Source organism: Camelina sativa, chromosome 18, assembly GCF_030686135.1.
Source record: "Camelina sativa cultivar CO46 ecotype springtype chromosome 18, ASM3068613v1".
NCBI lineage: Eukaryota > Viridiplantae > Streptophyta > Magnoliopsida > Brassicales > Brassicaceae > Camelina > Camelina sativa.
In genome coordinates this window covers 18874714-18892961 of record NC_141897.1, presented here as the reverse complement: position 1 = coordinate 18892961, position 18248 = coordinate 18874714, and the positions used below count along the sequence as shown (strand labels likewise).

The following is an 18248-nucleotide window of genomic DNA, read 5'->3' as shown; positions in this document are numbered from 1 at the left end:
CAAACCAATTCATCACTCACTGGTTGAGTTTTATTTACTTGTTAATAAAATTTTTAAGTGATATTAATGTCATGGTTTGCTAAATGCAATTATACCCATGACATGGACACGACCCACATGCTCCTCCCACACTTCAATATATTATATATAGATTTGTTGTCATTAATGTCATGTTACTTTTGATGATAATTATGTAGTAAGTATATAAAGATTTATTAAAATTTATATTTGGAAAAAAGGGGTAAGCTTTTCTTATGGTTGGTGATGAAGAATGTCTTTTTCTCTTTTCCATTGCGAGAGAATCTTTAGTGTAAAAATTATGAGAATTTTTGGTTAAAACAAAACGCGCGAAATCCGGAGATTAGTTTTGTTAAAAACATCTGGCCACAACGTTCTCCTCTTTGATCTTGTCTCTCTTTTGTTCTTCTTCTGGTGGAAAATATTAATTAAAGTCAATTAATTAGGGTCACCATCACACACCCACATACATACACACAAAATAAAATAGAAAGATCAAAAAAAATTTCCTTTTTTTGGGTTTAAGTAATCACCAATTTGTTGTTGTTTTTTTTTAAATCATCTTTTTGAACATTTCCTTTTTTTTCTCCATTCTTTATTGTTTTTAATCTTTCGTCTAGATTACCATTTTTCAAAGAAGGTTTCTGGATGATCTTTCCATGTAACGTTTTTCATTTTTGGTCAATTCTTTTAAAGTTTTGAGCTTTTTTTTTTCCTTTTTGGTAAATTCTTTAAAAGCTTCTTCTTTCTTAAAAGCGGGATCATTATGATGATGATGATCTGTACATAAGAGAATTAAAGAACCCCAACAACCAAAATCAGAGAGGATAAAATAAAAATCCAATCTCTTTTTTGTTGCAATCATTCGAATTAAATTCAATTTTCAAAGATTGTTTTTTTTTTTTTTTTTTTTGTTGATTTCGATCATGGTGGTGGTGGTGATTGCTTAGGGGGGTTGTTGTTAATCGGGTCGGATCAAAATTTCAGTTTTGTATCGTAAAACGATGAGGTTCCTGAGCCTCGTCGGGAACTCATTCGGTTGTTCTGCGTCCGGCGAACGCTTAGTATCAGCGGCCAGAGACGGCGATTTACAGGAAGCCAAAGCTCTCTTAGATTACAACCCAAGACTCGCTCGTTACTCCACTTTTGGCGTTCGTAACTCTCCTCTTCATTACTCTGCTGCTCAAGGCCACCACGAGGTTCCCCCCCCCCCCCCCCCCCCCAATTCCTTAGCCTTTATAAAGATCAATACTTTTACCATTAGAGATTCTTAAAGTTCTGACTTTTATGGTGATTTGTGGTGATGATCTTGATCTTTCAGATAGTTTCTCTGTTGGTGGAATCAGGAGTTGATATTAATCTCCGGAACTACCGTGGACAGGTATAATAAAGCTTTTGTCTTTTTGGTTCTGTACATTGTTGTTAGATTGATTTTTAAGTAATCTGAATATAAGATTTTTGGAAGCAGACGGCTTTGATGCAAGCATGTCAACATGGTCATTGGGAGGTTGTTTTGATTCTGATTCTTTTTGGTGCTAATGTAAGGATTTTTTATCAACTTTTTAATATTGTGATGTTCTTTTCTTTTTCTAACTGATTGTGATAACAAAGTATGTCAGGTATTGGGACAATGATTTGTGTTTCTTGATTGTACGGGTTTGTAGATTCACAGATCAGATTACTTAAATGGCGGTACTGCTCTACATCTTGCTGCTCTAAATGGTCACCCTCGATGTATCAGGATCTTGCTTTCGGACTATATACCAAGCCTTCCCGATTGCTGGAGCCTCTTGAAGAATAATAAATCCTCAATTGCTGGTTTTGATCCAAGGTAGAATGTGTTTTTTTTTTAAAGCTAAGCTAGTGGTTTAGTTACATGATTAGTTGAATGTGATTTATGTTCTTTGTATGTGTTTTGCTGCTTTTGCAGTGTTCTTCACGAAGTGATCAACAGAGCAGCAGATGGTGGTATCACACCTCTTCATGTGGCGGCTTTGAACGGACACATAGAGACGGTGCAGTTGCTCTTGGATTTGGGAGCTTCGGTTACTCAGGTCACTGTGGAAGATGGAACCACAATAGATCTTATAGGTTATTATCATATGTCCCAATTGATTAACTTTGGTAATGAATGTAGAGATTCTTTCTTTAAGCGAAAAACTTAATTCTGTAGTTTGTTTTTCGCTTTGGCTCTTTGGTTTTTACATTGTAGGTGCTGGGAGTACAGCTCTTCATTATGCTTCATGTGGTGGAAACACGCAGTGTTGCCAGGTATATACACATGCTTAATCAGACAATGTTATGTTTCACTTAGATCAGATATGAATTCATTTGGCATTTGTTTTCACAGCTTCTGATCGCTAAAGGTGCCTGTTTAGCTGCCATGAACTCCAACGGGTTTGTTCTTCTCTCTATTTCTCTGCCTGCAAAATCCTGCCTGATATAAACCGCAATGTCTTTATACGTTTGGTGTTTTTTGGTTTTAGATGGACTCCATTGATGGTTGCTCGCTCATGGCACCGCAACTGGCTGGAAGAAATCCTGAACCCAACCACAGAGCAACCACAAAGCCATCCACCAAACGTCCCCTCTCCTTTCCTCTGCCTTCCTCTAATGAGCATTGTCAAGATTGCTCAGTATGTAAAAACCCTTTCTCCTAATTGAAACACTCAATGTGAATGCAAGATTCTTTGAGGCTGATTGGTGTTTCTCCGTTTGTGTATTTCAGAGAATGTGGCTGGCGAGAAAATGATTGTAACACTCCATGTCGTGACCCTTGTGCCGTTTGTTTAGAAAGAAAATGCACTGTAGCCGCAGATGGTAATGTAACGATTTCTCAATACCAAAATTTGTTCTTTCTTAGAACATCATTGAATTGATTGTTGTGTGTGACATTAACAGGATGTGCTCATGAGTTCTGCACAAACTGTGCATTATACCTAAGCACCACAAAATTAACATCGTCAAAGACATCACAAGCCACACCAGGTTCAGTCCCGTGTCCTCTCTGTCGCAACGGCATTGTATCATTTACCAAACTTCCTCATACAACAAGCATAACAACAACAACATCATCATCAAGAACAAGCATCTCTTTGTCCTTCTGCACTTGCTCCTCCGATGTCTTAGACACAGCTCTCCTCACTAACCCTCACTACAGCTGTAGACCAGTTGTGTCAAGAACCGGTTCTCGAATTCCACAATCCGTTAGATCATCATCGTTTCGGTCCCTTAGCTGCAACCGGTTTCCTCCAAGACTCTGCCTCGGGGGCTCAGACGTGGATGAACCTCAAAGCCGGTTAATGGGTGGATCATATTCAAGATCTAGTTTACGGTTCAGGCGATCGACGTCGCAGGTTGAAGGAAAACGTTCTTGGTTCTCTGCACTCAACCATTGTGTTACAACCGGTGGTAGTGCTTGCTAACTCAAAACGCAATTGTCGTTTTTTTTTTACCTTATTATATATTTTTGTTCCCAGTTTTTTTGGGATAAAAGAAAAAAAAAATGCTAATTGATTCTGTGAATGCTGTGGTAAATTATTCATTTTGTGGTAATTCAAAGTGTTGTAATAATATAATTAATTTGGCGCTGCCATTACATTGAAATGGTGTGTGTGTATATATATGTAAAAAAAATATCATTTGTGAATGTGTATTTCTTCAAGAAAATATAATATTTTCTTGCGTAGCCGGCTCATGAACATATTATGAAACACTTTAGAGATGCATGAAGATTACATTTACTTAGATAGACGTTTGAAGGCAACTTAGAAGAAATTGAGAAGCTACGGGATTAATAACATTAATAAGGAAGGAATTTACATAAAGCTCAGAAGGAATAGAAAGAACAAAACAACCAAAAATAAAATACAAAAATGAAGAGAAGATAAAAGAAAACAAAACAAGAATACAAAACTAATAAGCCTTGCAAGGTCAAGAAAAAAAATCTTCTAAAATATGGAAGTATTTTCCTATTAATGATACAGTAGAAACAAAAATAGTTTTTGTTCGTAAAAAAAAAAGAGCTCAGCAAGGATAATGCCAATGGAACACTAATGTCCAAGAAATCTTCTTCTCCGTGAGATACTCACACGTTCGAAAGTACATCCATGATGTAATGGAGAAACCAGACAAAGTTGAAAGAGAGAAACGATCATCACTATAATCATAAATGTCATGATGATGATGATCATGAGCATGAATCAAGAAGGAGAGGAATGATATGATGCTTTTGCTCTGAAGTGATGATGTGAGAGGGGCAGGTGAAGTTTTGTGTTTATATATAGGGAAATAAGAGGATGAAACTAATAAATGGAAGCTAGACCTGCCTGTATTTAATAAATAAAAAAAACATGAATTAAAGCAAGATAAATCGTAAAAGAAAACTAAGGTTAATAAATATTCACATTTGCCAAAAGATTGTAAAGGATATAAGGATTATTTAAGATAGTTTCTTGGTGCACAAAATGAAAGGAAATACAAAGCTTTATTTAATCTACTTATACACGTTACATTGAAAAGTCGAGTAGTATTACTTATTCTATCAAATAGTCAGAGAATCTGAATATTTATTATTAAAAAAAAAATCACAACAAAATGCGAGAGAGTACCCCATACAAAATGATAGCTGAAATTACACGTTAAACGAATTTCGAGTTGATAAGCAGTAAGCACTTTGAAACACTAGTAAGACTGTGTTTTAGGTATAAAAAAAAAAGCATGTATATTATTACTTCTCTAATTTGTACTACAAAATCTTGGAAATCACGATTGGTTCTCTAATTTTAATTCTTCAGAAAAACAATTGGTTCGTTTTTCTTATCAAGATTTGCTTCCGTTTTAAGTTTTTTTTTTTTTCTTTTTATAGTTGAGACAGTTGGTCTCCTCATTTTTTTACGTTTTTTACCGTCTGCGTTACGAAGTCTCTGGTGGAATCAATTTAGCTCTCTCCTTCTTTTCTTACATTTAAAGATTCATATCCTCGTTTTACGTATCAGTTTAAGAAAATCATGGTTTCTCATTTCCAGAAATTAATAAGCTAAGTTAGCTAGTGAGAAGTGGAAAAACTCAAAACCTAAAACCGCAAAGCTATACACATTTTTATATAAAGAGCTAGACAGGAGATTCATCGGGTTTTTGTTATGTACTTTAACTATACCATCTCTTCTTTTTTTTTGTCAAACTATACCATCTCTCGTGTAATAAATTAAGTAACCAATAGAAAAAAGAGCTCACCTTCTCCAACTAATAAAATGAGTTATTTATTAAAACAATAACAAATGTGAAGGACGGGTGAGTAATTTACAGTAACAATTCAGTGTGATGTATTTAATGGCGCTTATATATGTAAAGAGGAGAAGAATACAAAAAGCTGCAAAATGTATAAATAGGTGTAATCATCACAAAACTTTGGGATGTGACAATACATTGTCAAGCTTCTGTCTCTTTCTTCTCTGTTCTTCTTCTCTCTGAAAGGGTCTTTAATACTGTTATAGTAATTTCTTTTAACTATTCTCAGAAACAGGGAAAAACAAAAGTAAAGTTTTTGAAACTGAAGAAAAATGTAACATGCATGGCTTATTTATTACCTATTTCTTCAACGTTCAGATTGTCCAAGTCAAAGAATCTCTTATACCAATATAGAAAGTGGGACATGACGACTTTGAAACTCCTATTTTTCCAATTGGTGCAGAAAATATATATTAATTACTTTTGTCAACTCTGTTTTTGTTTTTTTTTCAGAAAAAAAAACTCAAGTCACACCTAAATAAAGATAACAAAACACAATATCGTCAAAAAAAAAAAGATAACAAAACACAATCGTATTTGTGGGGTTTAAATTGCAAACTCTTTTCATTACAATTGAGCCCAAACAGATATAAAAGCCCATTTAAAAGTAATGCGGTGAGATGAGCAGTCTCCACAGAGTGGACGACACTATTATTATTATCTCGGACTAAAGCGTTCAGAGGTATCTTCAGATTCTGTGAGTTGGATTATTTTGCATGCATCGATTTAGTAGTTAGTACATTTGAATTGTAACAACTATACATGATTTGATTTTTTTAATTGAAGATTCGAACAAGTATCTCGGTCGATGTTCCTAGTGTTACATTCTTGTTATTCCATCGTCGTTGGGTAAAGAGTTAAGGAGACTTGAGTTTATAAATGTATGTTGTTAACAACAATTTCAAACTTCTTAACCGTATTAAGCCTCTAGCTCTACTTATTGGAGATTTATTTCGGCCCATATAGGCCCATATTTGTTTAATGAGTTGTATAGTCTCTGATATTTCCAACTTAAAATTATGGCACTGCGTTTCTGTATTAATTTCTATTTTGGTAGTCTGTATAGTACAAAAGCTTTTCAAAGTTCTCGGAAAATGTATCCGTTTATTGCCAATTCCACTGTTAAATCTCTCTATCAAATGACGTATCAAACATTTTGCTTTACGACTTTGACTATTTGATTTGAGAATGGTAGGTACACACACTCCCATAAAACCCACTCACACACTCAAAAGACTCTCACTCACACCCACACACACACTTATTACATGTTGAAGATGTTCTATATAATAACTCCACAGCTTCTTCATTTGTAGAACTATGACTCAAAGCAAAAACAAAAGATGGCGTTAGAAACTGGATTTCCTCCATTTCCAGATTTCCTCAAGATCTTCAACTCCCATGAACATTCTCAACGTTTGGTAAGTTACCATCTTTCTCTCTCTCTGTTTATCCTCTCCAAATCACAAGTCTTACTAGGTTGTAGAATACTAGAATGATTTAAGATTATTCTGGAATGGTTTGTTTGTGTAGTTTGTGTTCATGCCGTTAGTTTAAGTTAAACTGACAAAAAAAATTTGCCATCTTTGTTTGCTCTGTACAACTTGAAATATTGATTCCTCTACTCTTTATCTTCTCTTAGCTCTGCTTCTTTAACTTTTTTAGTTTTAATCCTCTGTTTTATATACTTTGATTCATCATTCATGTACTTTAGACTAGATCTTACTGGATTCATCTATTTGACTATTAGAGAGTTTGGTTCTGTTCTTGATTTCTAATAAGTGTCTGGTCCTGCTTCCTAGGGTTTCGTCTTGTTCCTGATCTCTTAGGGTTTTGCTATGTTCAACTCCAAATCTGATTCCTCTGTTCTTGATGTCTAGCTGTCACTTAGTGGAATGTTTCACCTACCTATGTTATTGTCATTTTTTAGGTAATCCCAAGAGGCTACAAACAGTACTATCCAAACCCTCTTCCTCAGACCGCTGTTCTTAAAAGGGCCGAAGGAAAGTTTTGGACTGTCAGATGGACGATAAGCCAAGAGGAGACTATTAGTTTCCAAGAAGGTTGGGAAAAGTTTGTTAGAGGCAATGGTCTCATTGACAGAGACTTCCTCTTGTTCACTTATGATGGTTCTCGGAGCTTTTGGGTACGCATCCACCGAGATGGCCTTCCTCTGGAGCCAAGCTGTCCCATCAAGATACAAGAAATATCGGATGATGAAGATGAGACAGTGGGTGATGATGATGGCCGTGATCATCATATGGAAGAAGGAGATACCTATGAGAACATGGTCGTTTCTCTTTCCCTAGGAAGCAGCGACGAAATTAATGGGGATGATGAAGATGAAGATGATGATGATGATTATGATGATGATGAAGATACAGCGACTTGTGTAGTTAACAAAGCTAGTGGAAGCTGTTACAAGAAAGGTAAAAGCCACTTGTCCAATATTTTTTCTTTTCCATCAAAATGTATTGATTCTAAAAATACATTTTTTTTTGTGTGATCTTCAGCAAGAAGGGTGAAAAAGACTCGTGCTACTTCCATTGCTGATTCTGTTAAGGTGCAAACGTATCTTGAAAATCCCAAAAACCCGTTCTTTATTTCAACTTCATCGTGTTCAAGGCGTGTCTTGGTAAAAGATTTATTTGAGTACTCTTTTAAATTTCTTTCTTGTGTGACAAAATTTAACTATCTACTTACTCATAATAAGGTGTCTTGATTTGTTTAATGTTTGATCGTATTCGTAGGTAATTTCTATGCAAGCAATAAAAGACTTTAAGTTGAAGTTTGAGAACACAATCAATCTCGTCGATGATTTCGGGTTGTTAAAGAGAAAGGTTGGGAAATGGAAAGATCGTGTTGTGGTACACAAGTGGGACGAAATGTACAACAGGAACAAAATAAAGCCGGGAGACATAATCATATGTGAGATTCTGCGTGAAGGAGATGTTGTTCGCACCGTCAAAGTGCACTTCGTGAAGAACTGAGAAGTCTAGTTTATTTATCGTTTTATGGATATGTTGAAACCTTTGTCTCTAGCCTCTAGGCTCTTGTTGAAGTTATGAACTTGGGATCTTGTTCTTTTATCTCTCGGATTTATGGTTAGCTTTTAAAGTTGTGATCTTTTAATTTAAAAGTTCTGCAGCATGTTTCAATAGAAGTGATGGTTATGGTCTTGAGTCTTGACTCTAGACGATTCAAAGATAATTTAGAAACAGATCTTATTACAATTGACTCCAAACTAAACTACATTTCGAAATAGAGTAAGTTGCTAAATAAGATGACACCCTACAGTTTAACATAAGTTTACATACTCCTTCTTGGTTCATTTGTTGGGCTATCTCCAGGCCCATTTTCCATATTAATGGTTAGCTTTGTTTTTTCCTCGGTTATGCCTTTAGATTTGAACCCATGAGTTGCAGTCAACAAAGTATTTGGTAATAGAGTGAAATTTATCACCCTGGGCGTTCGGCGTCTTCGGGTTATTCGGGTCGGGTTGTTCGGTTTTCCAAAATTTCGGTTATCTAAAAATCATGCCGAATTGAACCGACTAAAAGTTCAGTTCGGGTTATTCGGTAATCAGTTTATTCGGTTCGGTTATCTGCTTTAAAATCTATTCCGAATTAAACCAAACTGAATTTCTTTCCGGTTAGTTCGGTTAACCGAATATGAACTACAATTATGTATCCTCCATGAAACTTGTAAACTTCAATCAAAAAACCCTTCTAGTGGGTTACGAAGAGTTACAACCATGTAAAAACGATGAAACCCACGAAAAGGATTAAAGGTCCGGTCAGATATGTCGATAGTGAGCAAATTCGAGCTTCAAACATACAACATTATGAATTTATTGCTTTAATACGATTGAGGGATTAGGTGGAAGAATTGGACGAAACGAAATAGAAGAATTGAGAAACTTAAAGAATTGAGAATCGAATAATAAAAAAGATCTAATTTTCAGATTTTTGAGAGGTTGAAGAAGAAACGGCTGAGGAGAGAGGCAAGAGTGAAAGGGTAGAAAAAGAAGTAGGGTTTTCATATTTTATTAGATATTTCACGTGGGCTGTAAAGATATTTGGGCCTGGCCTAAACATATTTTTTATTCCATAAGTCCAAAAAAAGTCTACACTATTTTAAACGCACCAAACCCTAGCGTTTTGTTTATTTCTTTTTCTCTAGTCCATCGTCTTTCTTCAGCTCATCGATGACAGATCTTAAAAACTCATGCTTACTTTTCAGCTTAACCATGGCAGATCTTCGACGATAGATGATTATTGGAAGAGAACTGAAGAACCGTTCGGTTATGGCTTGCCGAACCGAACCGAAATGATAACCGAAATCCTTAAATATTTTTGCCGATCGGTTTACACTGTTTCCCAAATTCGGCGCCGAGAACTGAAAAGCTCGGTTCTTTCGGTTCGGGTTTCTCGGTTCTTACCAAACGCCCAGGGCGAGAAATTTATGTCATATATATACTGTAAATAGTTTCACCATCTTTTTCTGTACATCAATATTACAAAATCTTATCAATTTTTTTTTTTTTTTAATATAAGATTGGTGCCCTTGGATTATCCCCAAGTGTAACTGTACAAGTGGTTTGAACTAGAAGACAGCTTACTCTTCTTCTATACAAGAAGTTGAGTTGTCCAAATCAGACACGTCAATTTAAATTAAATAGCAAATCCTCCACATTTTCTTACAAGTTGCCATCTCCCTCAACATTTATTGAGCATGCAATATTTAATAATCTCAACAATCTCATGCATTCGAAAAATCCAAATCTACCCTAATCGATCAACGTTTATATGTAAAATCTCTAAATTTTTATTCGGTCAAAGTCAATTTTAGACTAAATAAAAATGGAGGTGAAAGAATAAGGAAAAAGGTTATGTTTAGTAGTATTGTCTAACCACTAATATTAAAGTACTAATCACAATACAACAGTCTTTTTCATCTTTATCTCGACGCGAACAAACAATTAACAACCATATATATGTACGTTAGATCATAGTATATTTTAATAAAAAGTATATAAAAATCTCTGAGACTTTTTTGCGTCATACCTTTTTGTAGTTGTAATGTAACAGGTAAGCTCTAACGAATAAAGTATTAATTTAATACTACTAGCGAGTATTAATTTATTAGTATTAACAAAAAAAAAAAGAAAAAAAAAAGATTTTTGAGGAAAAGGTCAAAAATGCAACAATAGTAATTGAAGATATATATAGTATATAATTAAATGACGACACACATGCAATGTTCATCATTCAGTGAACCAAAACTTTGTTTAAAATTAATATATAGTTTGGTACCTTTTTCAACTTTTCAAGTGTGTTATCTTTCTGTTTTTGGAAACTTTTTGTTTGCCTTTTTCTTTCCATTTTTGTCTTTTTTCTCTTACATTTTACCGTTTTGTATAGGAAGATGCAAGAATAATCTAAGCAATTACAGTTTTCTACACACTTCTTCAATCGAGAAATTCAAATGGTCCCCTTGACATAAACGACGACTAATGAAAATGCAATTGTTTTCACGCATCTATCTTTTACTACTTCTTTAGATTAATTTTGTAACTGAGGAAGAAAATAATAAATACTTTTTAACTTTATTAATCTTTCATTATTTATCTATCAAATAAATATATCTATAATTGCTACATAAATCACCCTCCCGTTTACCGTACATAAACATAAGATAAAACAAAACTAAGACTGTGGAGTAAAAAAACAAAAAGAACTATAAACACCTTTCTTTCTTTCTTTTTTACTGTTTTTACCCCTAACTGTTTCCCTTTTTCCCACCCGCCAAAACCAGTTGAGACATATTTACAGCCCTGCCCTTCCACAGTCCAATGCAACAGCAAAAACTCCATCTCTGTTCTCAAACTCATTCATACTGCCAATGTAATACTTCTCGGCAGTAAATCACCGTTGTTCCGTTCACTGGAATCTTCATCTAACTCCAGCCGAGCTACTGTACGGTCACCGTAAGTACCAGAAGACGACACTCGAGCCTTAAGCTGGCTCAACACTGGAACAATCGCTTTTTCGATCCATTCCTCTAGCTCTGTCTGGCCTAACCACACTCCGCTCAAGATTCTCTGAAGCGCCTCGTCCTCGACCTCTATCAATAATGATTCGCCCACGGTTCTCGCGAATCTCTCAGATAGAGTTTCTGTGATTCTCCGTCTCACAGCTCCAAAATCAACCGCTCGGAATGCTACTGCATCATCAACACGGCTGACCAAATCATGGAACGCAAATGGAACACACTGCAGCGACAGCTTTCCACTAAAACCTTGCTCTTCTTGATCATTATCTGTTGTTAGATCACTTGTATTATGAGAACCGTCATCCGTATCAGCGGCTTGGTTCAAATCGAAAGATAAACCCGAACCATGTTCTTTCTTCGGTTTCGTCACCCTCTCCTCGTCGTTACACAGCCAACTCGCTCGTCGTTTCCCAAACTTCTCCCGCATGCACAACCTCAAACGCCAGCTTTCACTAGCCAAATCCCTTAGTTTAGCTTCATTGTCTAGGAACGACGTTTTCGTCTCTGCGAAATGCCAGCTCGCTGTCATAACAAAGATCACGTTACCTAAACTGATCTCACGGCCGTGCGAGTCACGTATCCTGCCTCTCTCCATCGCCTGTTTTATGCTTCCACGCACCAACATATCCGCCTCGTCGATATCTTCAAGCAAGATAACAGAAAACGGACTCCTCTTTACAGTTTCCGCAATCTTATCCAACGCGGTTTTACCACGGAAACTAGGATTGCCATCTCCAGCATCCTGTCTCGAGCCAAGCTGAATCATAGTTGGATTCGTCCCGTACACAAGGGAAGACAGAGACGATACCATTTTTCTCTTCCCAACTCTATCCAGTCCTGAAAACAGTAACCAGACATCTCCCTTTGATAAAACACCACGTCGTTTCCCGTTCCCTAGCTTGCATTGACTAACTGTTGCAGCCACCGCAGCGGCTGCATCGTTCTGCCACCAAACTTTATCGGTCATTCCTTTCAATAGCTTCTTGAATAAATCAATGTCTAACGAGTTCCCAAGATTCTCCTTAGGCAAAACACTGATCTTATTGTTGTTCTGCACTGATTCAGAAGATATGCAGCCGAGAAAATCTCTCACTTGCACATCCCCAGCTTTCTCTGAATCCTGATATACGCAAACGCAAGTGTTCAACGTCAGGTTTTGTAATTTCGATCCACAAACACTTCCATCATAGTATAAGGAATATTCAAATCGACATACCTCTGCTCGTCCAAGAACAAGATCTGTCTGAACCGGGCTCCCGGGAGGACTCTTCTTCTTGGCCTGCTCAGTCACCAAAGAGCTCATAGGCTTCAACTGTACCCTCTCACGCAACTCTCTATTGGGATGTAACTTAGGCTGCAACGGCTGACGAAGAAGCATATTAGGACCATAAGAGCTTGTCGACAACGTTATAGGAACCGGAATCGGAACAATCCTCTCGTTCTTGTTATGAAAGCTAGGATGAAGACGCACACACGCATCATTCCATTTCTTTTGCACTTCTTCAATCTTTGCCTGCTGTAATAAACCAATATACAAACCACAAACGTTAGGAAACTGATCAAACTATGTGATCTGTAATCATATCATATTGTCATAGAGAAGATTCAAAAAAACAAGAACTCACCGGTAAACGATCAACAGGTTTAGCTTTCAACAGCCACTGTGGCAACTGTTTCTGCTGAGCTACTTCTGATTTAACAACCTCTGGAGAAGACACTGAATCAATCTCAGCGAGTTCTCGCTCGTAACTCTGCAAACACTGTGGACAACATTTCAAAGTCCTATTCGCAGGCACAAAGCTCTTCAATGGCGTGAATGATTCCAAATTGTTCGCAAGCCTGAATCAAAAAAAAAAACATCAATCACACTGAGAAAATTTCACCAAAAAAAAAAAAAAAAACTGAGATTTTTCATAACCAAAATCAAAACTTTAACACAACCCACCTCGGGAAAACGCCGGAGGCCGGAGCTTTAGCTGCTGCAGACACAGCTTGAAGATCCCAATCAGTCTCCATTGAAGGATGATAAACTTGACACCTTAGATAAGTCTCACACGTCGCTGTTCCAATAAACCAGAGTCTTCCTTCGAACTTCTCCAAAAGCCTCCGTAGCTCCGCCACTGCAGTCCTTCCAACCTCCACCGCAAGCGTAGCCGGCGGTTGCGTTGCGCTCGGTTGCTCCACAAGCCATTTCAAGTCTCCGAGATCGAGAATCACACCACCGCCAGGATCAGAGTTCTTTAAACGTGTCTCAAGCAACCCATCTAATTCCCTAATTCTCAAAGCCTTATCCGAATTGATCTCTTCTAAATGAACCACCTTTGAGTTCTTCACCGCTAAATTCCCAACTTCTCCGACTTCAATTTTCTTAAAGATCTCACGAATCACCCGACCCGGCTCCGAATCTCCAACCAAAACCGGGTTTTTCTTCTTCGCCCGACCCAATATATCCATAACCCGGTCCACATCATCGTTCTTATTAACAACCCCTGATTGCGCCGACGTAGCGCTCTGCTGTAACCGTGGGTTAAGATAAGAATTCCGGGTCATCGTCATCGGAGCTCCACCTCCTCCACCGGGTCTAAAATTCAACCCGACGGAAGAAACACTCGGAACCGGCGTCGGAGTAGACGAAGAATTGTTCAACGACTGTTCAATTGTAGCTTTAACCGCCGGACTCGAGAAGCTAGCTTCTCGCATAACCCGGCTCACACTCGGATCATCCAAAATCGAGATGATGAGCTGTTCAAGCTCGACTTTAACGGCCAACAAGGGCTGCTGTTGCTGCTCAGGACACCCACGGCGTTGGTGGGCTTGAGCTCGTTTAAGCGCCGCCATAAGCGCGTTTGAGATGGGTGGATCATTATTAGGAGGAGTGGCCGTAGCAGTAGGGAGACGCTCTAAGGCGACGCTGAAACAGAGCTCGAGGGCTCTGCACTGTAAAGGGTGAGAAGAATTGGGGTGAGATCGGATACAAGCTCGTCGGAGAAAGCCAGCAGGAGAAGCTAAAAGAGTGGTAGCAACGTGGAGAGGAGTGGTTTGGCCGTGGTTACGACGCGCCGCTTCGGAAATAGATTGGTTTAAAACGGTGGCAGCCTCCGGCGTCAGAGTCTGTTGAATCGTACTTAAACCAGCTCTCATATCTCTCGTTCTTCGTTCCTTCTACCACTTTTTGTGTGCTATCTCTCTCTCTCTCTCTCTTTCTTCAATTATATGTGGGGATTAAAAAAATTGTAAGGAAAAAAATTGTGTATAAAAATCGAATCTTTTTATTAGAGTAATGAAAAAAAAATTGAATCTTTTGAGTTGGGTTCTCTCAATTATTCAGACAAGTTTATGAAACTGAAGTTTTATTGCCGATCGGGTGGATTATAAAAATGGAATGAATAGGGATTTGCCTAGAACTCATTTAAAGAATATCCCACCGGCCAACAAAAAATGAAAAGGCTTTAGATTGGTTTTATAAGACAATGAGGAAAAAAAAAGTCTTTTTTTACTTTTTTTTCTTTCTGACTAAAAGATTATTATTATTATTGGGAGAAGTAGACAAATTGGGATATCAAACGGATCACAAAAAATGGCTTTTTAGAAAGATTAAATTTTAATATTAAAAAAAAGTTGAAGATTAAAAAAAAAAAGTAAATGTAGAAAGGTGTTGTGGGGGAAACAAAGTTGCAGAGTGAAGAAAAATTCAAAGAGAAAAAAGGTGGGTAGTAGAAGAAGTGAATGATACTTCTCTCTCTCACTCACTCTCTTGCTTTTGCCCTTTTTAATTGTAAAAAGGGACTGTTACGCGTATCTCTGCATCTTTTACATTTTTGAGAGTTATAATAAATGTAAGTAACAGTAATAATAAATGTGGATGTGTGTTTATATTGAACTTTTTTTTTATTGATTTTGTTTCATTTATTAGCGGTTAAGTTTTTAAGTTTGAGCCATCACAAAAACTACTGGTACAGGTTTGGTCTCGAGTACAAGCTACATAACTTTTTTTTTTTGTCATCTGTTGTTATTGATAATACTTGAAAGGATACATTGTAAAATACATTTTAAGCCGGCGGAAAAACAGATATATTCCTAAAGTCTAAAGCCCAAAAGAGGGAGGCTAAGCCGACGGACAAACAAAAAGTCCCCAAAAACAACTAGAAATACACGACAGAGATGTTCTAGCCACAAACGAAAGAGTACGTACCCAACACTAAGAACAGAGGCAAACTAACAATAATACCGAAGATAAACACTATGTCTAAACAAACAAATCAAACTTATCTTCTAAAGGTTCTGCGAATGAGTTGTATTAATGCTGCTCACGGCCACCGCATCAGTCAACAACTGCCTCCTCCTATCACAATGAGAGATGATTTTTCCAAACCAGAAACCAGACTTCATAACCTGACAAGTAAAGGCTCAATTCAGAACACATTACACTTCTAGATGCGGCGAGACGATTATTGCGTCAAAGAGCGCCTAGATAGAAGCCATGAAAAGCAATCTGACATCCTCCAGATTCAGAAACGCTGAGACAAGGAACAAAACAAACCACTTTGATGAGTCGAGTTCAAGAACCGACAATCATCTACAGAGATTACCATCACCAGCAACTTCCACCTAAGAGCAGAAGGATTTGAAGCAGAGAACCAAGTATCAAGTTCACACAAAAGAACCTCTACTTAGCAAGGAGACAACTAAAAGGGCAACTATTAGATAAAACCAGATGCAAAGGAGGCCGAGAGAACAAAGGCGATGAGATATGTTCCTACAGAACACACACAAGCCAAAAACACGGCATCAAAACATACTGAAACACAAGAGCTAGAACACATACAAGCTACATAGCTAAGCTAAACAAAGTATTATAGTACCATTAATTTTCGAAAACTTTAAGGTAGACTAATTTTTATTTAATTGTGACAATTACATCTTTAAAGCCACCAAAATTATTATTCCTTCTCTATCATAAAAGATGATTTTTTAGTATTTTTTCTTGTATTACAAAGAATGATTTTCTATATACTTTTTATCAATTACTGCTAAGAAATTGTAAATTTCAAGAACCATTAAATGAGAATTTAAAAGTTTGATAAAATACTATTGGTTAATAATTATAAAATATCTTATTATAAATAAATAATACATTTACTGCTAAACATTAAATGTTTTTCTTAATTCATGTAAAAATCTATTTTTTGCTAAGATATTGTTGCTTATAGAATATATTAATATTGTTTTTACATAATTTTTTAAGCAATACTATGGAAGATACCAAAAAAAAAGTTTCTTTATTAGAGCTATCATAGTCATTGGATCGGTCTGTAAAATGTAATTGTGAGTCTAGCTAGGCATAGTTTTGTTTTTAAGAATTTAAAAAGGTTTAAGCATTAAATTCGTTTATATATTTTAAAAAGTAACTTTTTCCTTTTCATTAGATTAGTTTAGATTTTTGACTTAACTCTACAACCGTTGTTTACTCTAGATCCACTATATAGTATATCTACAACTATTAACTCTTTATATATATAAGAGATTCTAATTACAACATTTTATGTCCACTTTTGTTGTTTTTTTTGTTTCAAAAAAGTCATTAACAAACAAATTTGTGAGACGAAAAAAGATAAAGTTGTCTAATCAAACTGTATAAAAATGAAAGTCGTATCTCGAAGCATGGCTTTAAAGTCTTTAACCCACATTTCTTGTTAAATGTCAACTTTTTAGAATTCAACATTTTCTCCGTGATATGTACTACTACTATTAGAAACAAAATTCAAACGTAAATAAGAAGGAACCCTGTATTTTTTACATGAGTCTAAAGCAGGTACCTGTGTTCATGAGATGTCCATGGCAATTCAATTCACGTGATATATCACATACGGTTTACACACTTTAAAGAACACTTCGTATGTGGAAGTATGTAAATAAAAATAATATCAAGACTTTTTAAATGGGAAAGGATATGGTTTTTAATAGGTTTAGGAAAAGTATGTGTGGTCTTTGGTTTAGAATCCTTTCGATTAGAAGAAAACAACAAAGATGGCATAATTCATAGGAGGACTATAAATTATAAGCGTGAATACTTTGCATTGTACATAAAGTTTTGGATCTGCAGCAGGAATTAGTAATACTATTTTGGAAGGACATAAAACAAAAATAAAGTGTCGTTATAAAAAAGATACAAAATTAAAGTCAATAACGCGTTTTAAAAGTAGACGTGATATTATATGCGTTTACTCGAGTCATATAAAAATTTAACTTGGTTTATATTGGCTATATCTATCACACTTTTAAGTTTTAACTAAGCGTTGACTACCTTTACTTTGTTCAAAAGTATGTAGAACGAAAAAAAACTGGTTTTGATAAGGTAAAATTAACAGAGTCACACATAACTTTTGATTTACCGAGATAACACGCTTTGAAGGTTTTTATCCTCTTTTTTTCCTTTCACTTCTTTCTGCCTAGCCTTCGAGCCAGCACTTGATGCCGTACGACGAAAAAAGGTCTAGATAAAGTTTGACGATGATGTATGAGCTGTCAAACGGTACAAAGTATGTGATCAAGATATAAAATGGTAGTTAGGAATTAAGAATATTTTGTGATTAAATGTTTATGCAATTTGATGACATTAAAATGGATGGTTAGTTTATGATTTTTGCGATAAATGTTTTTTATTTGTAAGTAAGATATTATAGCAAAAGAAAGATATATGCTCAACTCAGTGCATTTGTATCTTTTAAAAAGGTTCCCTTAATTTGTTTCCTATGTATTTATATGATTATCTTGGTTAGGATGCGAAATAGTAAAGTAACTATAAAACTTGTAATAGATGTTTTCTCGTGTGCTCAATAAAAATAAAAAGCTGTCGTGACTCTCATTATTTTCTTTCGAGTAAAAGC

At 36.1% G+C, this 18248-nt stretch overlaps 3 protein-coding genes across 7 annotated transcripts; 2 read left to right on the top strand and 1 right to left on the bottom strand.

The window, feature by feature from the left end:
* Positions 1-364: 364 nt before the first annotated feature.
* On the top strand, positions 365-3687 carry LOC104763549 (E3 ubiquitin-protein ligase XBAT32). 4 transcript variants are annotated; one of them, XM_087500118.1, is made up of 10 exons: positions 365-1217; positions 1340-1399; positions 1487-1558; positions 1683-1849; positions 1949-2109; positions 2231-2289; positions 2369-2415; positions 2505-2654; positions 2747-2838; positions 2920-3687. In XM_087500118.1, the coding sequence occupies exons 1-10, from the start codon at positions 1023-1025 to the stop codon at positions 3441-3443; spliced, it is 1527 nt and encodes a 508-aa protein (XP_087356244.1). In that variant the 5' UTR covers positions 365-1022; the 3' UTR covers positions 3444-3687. The 4 variants fall into 4 exon arrangements, with proteins under 4 accessions (XP_087356244.1, XP_087356246.1, XP_087356247.1 ...); XM_087500120.1 differs by having other exon boundaries at positions 579-1217; positions 1638-1849; XM_087500121.1 differs by having other exon boundaries at positions 609-1217; positions 1630-1849.
* Positions 3688-6546: 2859 nt separating this feature from the next.
* LOC104761860 (B3 domain-containing protein At5g57720-like) lies at positions 6547-8485 on the top strand. The gene is made up of 4 exons (XM_010485005.3): positions 6547-6728; positions 7238-7736; positions 7821-7942; positions 8058-8485. Exons 1-4 carry the CDS (start codon positions 6651-6653, stop codon positions 8295-8297), a joined length of 939 nt encoding a protein of 312 aa, XP_010483307.2. The 5' UTR covers positions 6547-6650; the 3' UTR covers positions 8298-8485.
* A 2411-nt stretch (positions 8486-10896) lies between these two features.
* Positions 10897-15111, bottom strand: LOC104761859 (protein SUPPRESSOR OF MAX2 1). 2 transcript variants are annotated; one of them, XM_010485003.3, is made up of 4 exons: positions 13307-15111; positions 12987-13200; positions 12578-12877; positions 10897-12481 (listed from the first exon to the last, which is right to left on the bottom strand). In XM_010485003.3, the coding sequence occupies exons 1-4, from the start codon at positions 14500-14502 to the stop codon at positions 11201-11203; spliced, it is 2991 nt and encodes a 996-aa protein (XP_010483305.2). In that variant the 5' UTR covers positions 14503-15111; the 3' UTR covers positions 10897-11200. The 2 variants fall into 2 exon arrangements, with proteins under 2 accessions (XP_010483305.2, XP_010483306.2); XM_010485004.3 differs by having other exon boundaries at positions 12578-12874; positions 13307-15109.
* Between the last annotated feature and the right edge of the window lie 3137 nt (positions 15112-18248).

Bases quoted from the DNA above. Each gene is read 5' to 3' on its own strand.
- LOC104763549 (XM_087500118.1), top strand. From the start codon at position 1,023: ATGAGGTTCCTGAGCCTCGTCGGGAACTCATTCGGTTGTTCTGCGTCC. The intron at 1,400-1,486 runs GTATAATAAAGC...TTTTGGAAGCAG, and splicing joins TCCGGAACTACCGTGGACAG to ACGGCTTTGATGCAAGCATG. The intron at 2,839-2,919 runs GTAATGTAACGA...TGACATTAACAG, and splicing joins ATGCACTGTAGCCGCAGATG to GATGTGCTCATGAGTTCTGC.
- LOC104761860 (XM_010485005.3), top strand. From the start codon at position 6,651: ATGGCGTTAGAAACTGGATTTCCTCCATTTCCAGATTTCCTCAAGATC. The intron at 6,729-7,237 runs GTAAGTTACCAT...GTCATTTTTTAG, and splicing joins ATGAACATTCTCAACGTTTG to GTAATCCCAAGAGGCTACAA. The intron at 7,737-7,820 runs GTAAAAGCCACT...TGTGATCTTCAG, and splicing joins TGGAAGCTGTTACAAGAAAG to CAAGAAGGGTGAAAAAGACT.
- LOC104761859 (XM_010485003.3), bottom strand. From the start codon at position 14,502: ATGAGAGCTGGTTTAAGTACGATTCAACAGACTCTGACGCCGGAGGCT. The intron at 13,201-13,306 runs GTGGGTTGTGTT...TTTTTGATTCAG, and splicing joins GCCTCCGGCGTTTTCCCGAG to GCTTGCGAACAATTTGGAAT. The intron at 12,482-12,577 runs GTATGTCGATTT...TGCGTATATCAG, and splicing joins TTGTTCTTGGACGAGCAGAG to GATTCAGAGAAAGCTGGGGA.